This window comes from Sinocyclocheilus rhinocerous, unplaced genomic scaffold (genome assembly GCF_001515625.1).
Source record: "Sinocyclocheilus rhinocerous isolate Xijiao unplaced genomic scaffold, SAMN03320098_v1.1 scaffold838, whole genome shotgun sequence".
In the NCBI taxonomy this organism is placed as follows: Eukaryota; Metazoa; Chordata; class Actinopteri; order Cypriniformes; family Cyprinidae; genus Sinocyclocheilus; species Sinocyclocheilus rhinocerous.
In genome coordinates this window covers 276,097-282,404 of record NW_015650710.1, presented here as the reverse complement: position 1 = coordinate 282,404, position 6,308 = coordinate 276,097, and the positions used below count along the sequence as shown (strand labels likewise).

The following is a 6,308-nucleotide window of genomic DNA, read 5'->3' as shown; positions in this document are numbered from 1 at the left end:
AGCCCTCGTTGGATTGGTTGGTCTCTTGATGACGCCAGAAGCTTGAGCAGTTTTGCTGAAAAGTCTCTGTTTGCAAGACTTTAAGTTCTTTGAAGATCGCGAAGGTTCAACTGAAGTGTTTGAGTTCTTAGATGGTCTCGCTGTGCGATGTTACGGCATGGGAACGCTTTTTGTCGCGCCCACCAAGGCGGAAAGCCACAGTTCTTTCGAGAGTAAGCGAGCGAGAGCGAGCTTTGTATTCCTTTTAAGCCGGCTCGATGTTGGTCCATCCCATACGCGATTGTCCAATCGATGGTGGCTGCGGGGCTTAGCCACACCCTGTGTGGTTCCTTTTTTTTCATGCACAAGTCGCATGCCCCCGTGGGGCGTACTTCTGGAAGTTTTAAATAACTTCTGATAAAAGTATTATCACCAGAGAATGATACAGAATATAAAATTTTCACTAACACCAATGTTCGGCGAATAAAGCAAGCTTTCATTCACGCTCAATATCGGATAGTTTGCATACACATTAATAATTTTAATTACTAAAAGGTGTTTATACACATTGGTTAAACTTGCACCGATTACAGGAAACACATCACACATCATCAGACATAAACATATTATTTGTGAATATATTGCTCCGATACTTTCAATGATTTTCACTGATTGTCTTATGAATTGTCTGTGTACGTTCTGTTTCTTTTGTTGTAAGATAAGGACGCGGGTCCGTTGGGGTTTCAGGAAGCAGATGTTCAAAAAGTCATGTGGCGTCACGCTGTATAGATTGAATCACGTTATCACTGTTCTTTAGGTTTGTTGTTCTGCAAGCCTGAGGGTGTGATTAAATTAGCCATTTCCTGTGCATACATATAAGGGTCCTATGCCTAAGCGATCACGAGGTATTCTCTCAACTATATATGGTGAAAGAACTTTTTAGTTCTTGATACAAAGAAAGCTTTGTTGTCTCTTGATTGGATTAGTCTTTAATCACTCCTCTGAGTAGATGACGACAAGACTGGCAGGAAGTCGACCCAGAATATTGGAGTCATGTGCTGGGGTGATTAGCAAACCTCATGATGGCTGATAGGGGCATATCAGTGTCCGTTCATGTACTAGAAATCCCTACAATATTGGCTGTTTATTAGTGCTTATAAAGCACATATTCGGCATGATCATATTCTACATCCCTAATCCTACCCAATACCTAAACTTAACAACTTGTAAACAAATATGTGCATTAAGGCAAAAGCTGTAGTTAATGGTTTGTTAATAGCGAGAATTGGACCTTAAAATAAAGTGTGACCATTTTCATTTTTAAATGCTGAATATATACAAGTAAACTCTGAATATATATTTCTAATTCCTGAATATTTTTTGTTTGTTTGCTTTTATTCAGAATAAACTACATACTCAGGTTTTATGAATACATATTCATATATAATAATTTCATTTTTGGCCTATACATATTCCTAGATTTTGGCCAAAATGATGTGCCTTAGGAGGCAAAATAATTGCCTTCCTTTTAAACAACCTTTGCATCAGGGCCCACCTATTCTGCTTTCGAATGCTGTTTCTCTTCGTCTGAAGGTTTTGGAATAGAGCATTTGTCTTCCCTCTTTCTCTCGCATATTCTCTCTCTCTTTTGCCTCTTTAGTTTTCTCTCCAATTTATCCACTCCCACCTTTTTTTTTTCTCATGAGATATTATTAGCAAAGCAACCTGGGCTGCTGCTTGATCAGCTGTAGACTTTTAATTAAGTGTTTGAAATATGTGCTGAATCATTATGGGCCTGCTTGCTTCCTGATGTCTCCAGTAAATATGGGTTGAGTGCAACACTGAAGATATTTAGAGGGTCTTAATCTCCCCAGGCTGCGCAGTGAGGTGAGGAGATGCTTGGCCGTGGGCCGACGTTTAGTACTTAAAAACTTCTCTTCAGGTCTGTGGAGTATTTTGTTTGAGTTTCTCTTGGCAGGGTGTGAAGTAAATTAGCATCCACTGAGACGCAAGACATCTCTTTAGTGTTTGAGCCAGCACGGGGAAGCCAAAGTGGCAGTTCTTGCTCCGCTGAAAGACCTCAGAACCAGACTTCTCAAAATGAAATAAATAAAGCATTTATGCCACTGCTCAGCTAGATATTTTAACCCCATTCCGTTTTTGCACTCATTCTATTCTTTGCACGCTTTCTATTTATCCTTTTCCGTGCCATTCTAGCTTCCTAGAATACATTTATCCATCATTTTTAAGTGAGAAAAGGGGGTTGTAACTAAGAAGTAAAGTTCTTTGTTGTTTTTTTAATAAAACTCCCACCTGAACCTCGTCCCATTCCCCTGTAATATCTGTGTTCTGGAATACCAAACCGTTCCCGTGGATGTGTGAACATCAGTGGTCATGGATCTCTGCTGAGAACTTCTCTTACTTGTAGGCCCACGGCATGTGTGTTTTACTGCCAGGTTTCTGGAGGTTTGTGAGATGGACTCACAAGGGGTACAACGCTTGATGTTTGCACTTCTGACCTTATGGGATTTCACGCTCACCTGACTGATTGAACAACACGGAGTTAGTGGCCAGGTTTTAGCTAGCTGAAGGATGAAAGAGACCATCACAGGGAAGACTGGGTTTCTTGTTATTAATTAGGTGTCAGAAGTGGCCATCAAAGGAGAAGTTGGTGGACTGATTTGGGAATTGTCACCATGTGTTTTAAAGGGATTTATATACTGTATTTGTTCTCCCAGAGTCTCATCTAACCTCAGCTATCTAATGATGAAGGGAAGACAGCGCTTTCTTTATTTTTGTGATTACGCACACTCATACACGCGCGTGCGAGGATGAAGAAGGTGTGTGGGTGGTGGAGCATGGCTGAATTATCCAGGCTTATTCCAGACGTCTCCACAGATTCAGTGAGATGGAATTGATTCAAGGGCGCTTCAATTATAATACAGAGATGAATCTCAACAGTACCAAAGAGATAATGGTTAGAATCTCCTTGATGGCGAGGAACCATTTGGCAATTTAGACCCCCATACAAACGTAAAGTCTGTGACCAGGACCGTAATTTATATGCAAATGTCAAAAGGCTAAAAGGGTCTCTTAAGCCATAAAACCCCAAAGATCATGCATGATTCTACGCAGACGCTACATAAGCATTAATACGCCTCCTCTCCCATTCTTCGTACCGTCAATGTGCGTCCACTCCGTAATGCTTACTGCTTTTCTTATTCATCTCTCTTTCTTTCTTTCAATTGCTATAAATTACTTGATTTCAGTAATGATCCACATTCACTGCCCTTACAGTACCAGCTCATTGGTCCTTTTTTTGTTATTAGAGCACTTATAACTTACATGAGTAGTCTAATCAGTGAAGTTATGTTCGTTAATTTGACCATGAGCATTTTGTCCATATACTGATGATTAAAATTGTTCAGTGCATTGTAGTGTCAAGGCTTAGTAATCACTATTTTTATCATTTCTTTTTGCATCTCAAAGATCTGGGTTAGTAAGCCAAAGGTTTCAAAGGTTCAAACTCTGGAAGGAATGATTCATAAGGCTCAGTGGTGAAAGCAGATCAGAAGACACTGTAGCTCTCCCGTTGCTCCAGGGTGACCGTATTTGCAATAAGCATACTGTTGTTTGTTTGTTTTTTTGTTTAGTTTTTTTGCTACAGTATGTGCTGCTTTAAAAGTAATTTACCATTGAATTGAAAATATAAAACATTTTCCTTTTATTCAGTTTTGTGAAGTTGCACTGGAGACCAATATTACCAGGTGTAAACAATAATTGTCTCGGCTGACCACTTGTGATCTGATCACCCAAGACAGATCTTAATACAAGAGTAAATAGCCTTATTAAAATTGGGTTTACTTACTGTACATTTTCCTTTTCTTTCTCTGTTTTCCCTCTCACAGTGTGCCGAGTATAAAGAGAAGGCATCAGTTCTGGAAAATAAGCCAGTGGGAACATTTGTGCTGCAGGTCCATGCGGATGATGCTATATATATATATATATATATATATATATATATTTATGTGTGTGTATTAGAATCTGGTGAATGTTATGTAACTATCAGTGAACGGAAGCTCAGTGGTAACAGGTAATTTTTCAGGTGTTATCGTAACTGCTATGATGTTTGATCGGGAGAGGCAGAGAGAGTATGCAGTAACAGTGACGGCCACGGACCAAGCGGCGGACCCCCTCATAGGCATCTGTCAACTCAACATTCTTATCCTCGACGAGAATGACAACAGCCCCAAATTTGAGAACTTGCACTACGAATGTGAGCAATGACCACCTTTTTAACATCTTTCATGTTTCATACCTGTTTGGTTGTACATTGCAAATAAGCATAGGCACTACGTATAGTTAAATACCCATGCTGTTCCAAGCTGCTTTACATAGTTTCCTAACCAGGTGCTGTGCAAAAAGATTTCAGCACCAGCCAATTTGTCCACATCACACACGGAAATGAGGCGAGATGCGACAGTCAATCATAAAACACAACCAATCAGAAGCTGAAGAATGTAAGCCTAAAACACATGTCTTACATTTTCATGACATCAATGAAGCTTATGCAGAATATATGCTTTTTATGATTTTCCATATGGTGCTTGAGGGCTTTATCATACAGTGTCTGGACCTAGTTGCATAAATACAGCCAATAAACTTAAAAGATCAAAAAAGTTAAAAAGGCATCATAAATTGAATCCATATGAATCAAATGGATTCATCCAAATCTTGAAAAGATATGATCACTTAATGTGATGAACAGATTTAATTTAGAATTGTATTTGCATATAAACACACACACATAGAGCCAGAGCTGGGGAGTAAATAGTTACATGTAGCAAAATGATATAATGTAATTACAAAATAAGTGCAACTGTAATCAGTTACAGTTACTAAGAAAAAACCTCACAGAGAAGTACAAAAGACTTGTATAAGCATTAATAGTGATTATTGATGGGGTGTTTGTGTGTGTGAGTAGGTGTTTAGGTTTGAAAGCCACTGATATCGGACCACCTTTGACAAGAGACCTTTGTAAAACTGTTGCTATGACTACCAAGGTCTTGTGTCGGCTGGTGTATACAGTGAGGCTTGAGCGTTTGTATACAGTATGTTCTTTGTGCGATTACAGAGGGTGGGTGAAAATCGTTTAGCTGTCATTTCGCATAATTCGACATGCAGACAGCCTGCTATACGAAGCAGAATGCCGTGAACGCAGACAGCATCAGTGATTTTGCTGATAAGCACAGGCATCTGCAGTGAGATGACAATGAATACAGTGATGTCTCTATCTGTTGTGTTGATACACTTGACACAGATCCATTTAAAAGGTCATCCCTTGGTGTTGTAGTGCTGGGATTTTATATTTTTTGATGCCAAGATCCCCCAAATATGATTATATTCTTTGTGGAGAACCAGCGTCTTAAAAAACAAACTGAGACAGCTGCATATTTTCACTTTAATACTGTAAAAAAAAAAGTAAGTGTGCTATTTTAAAGGTGACATTCTGTAACATGAAAATCTGACTTTTTCCATATTTATGTGCTATAATCGGGTCCCCTGGTGCATTTGCCAACCCAGAAAACGTGAAAAAGAACAACCCAGTAAATGTTCTTTTGGTAAGCCTTTCTCTGCAAGCTTTTGAAAAAATGAGCCCCTCAGATTTCACTTCCCCCGTAACGTAAATGCTACCCCTTAATCTGCAAGTTTCCACCCACGGCACCGACATTGTGTTTTCGCTAGCGACAATGGTGTGCCAGCTCTAACCCCATGGCGAAAGTTTGAGCAAAGCATGCTAACTGTTCTGTCTTTGGCTGCACAGACGAGCACAGAACACTAGTTAGAGTCCCAGCCTCAGAGGAGACAACAGAGCAGTGGATTTATTGATTTATTTACTGTATATTACACTGCTGCCACACAGATCTAATATAAACATGCAATTTCTTTCTCAGCTGTGTACCTTCACAGACATAACCGAGTGTTTTTGTAACTCATGTGTGTTTTTAACATAAACGTGTGTATTTAACAGTTTAAGCACAATAGGACATGAAAGAGAACTTAGTTTAGTACTCCCATGCCGTGCTTTCTGTGTGTGTGCTTTGGATGTGTGACCTCAGAAAACCTTATATCAGAAGTTTAAACTAATGTGGTTTAAAACGCATGGTTCCAGTGCGATAGATATGATGATCAAAACCAAACAGATGTTTTTTTTTGTTTTTTTTTAGCAGAGTATCTGAGGAACTAGCTGTAAAGGCACAGTCCTATTCTAGAAAAGGGGGCGGGGAGCAGCAGCTCATTTGCATTTAAAGACACAGGCCCGAAAAACA

The 6,308-nt window shown here is 39.4% G+C and overlaps 1 protein-coding gene across 1 annotated transcript in view; it reads left to right on the top strand.

Moving 5' to 3' along the window:
• Positions 1-6,308, top strand: part of LOC107712488 (neural-cadherin-like) — a gene marked incomplete at its 5' end in the record, with an annotated part of 181,396 nt that overhangs the window by 39,210 nt on the left and 135,878 nt on the right. Inside the window, 2 exons of the mRNA XM_016517756.1 lie at positions 3,888-3,968; positions 4,120-4,255. Of these exons, the coding sequence (XP_016373242.1) occupies positions 3,888-3,968; positions 4,120-4,255 (217 nt within the window). The remainder of the gene's footprint in view (positions 1-3,887; positions 3,969-4,119; positions 4,256-6,308) is intronic.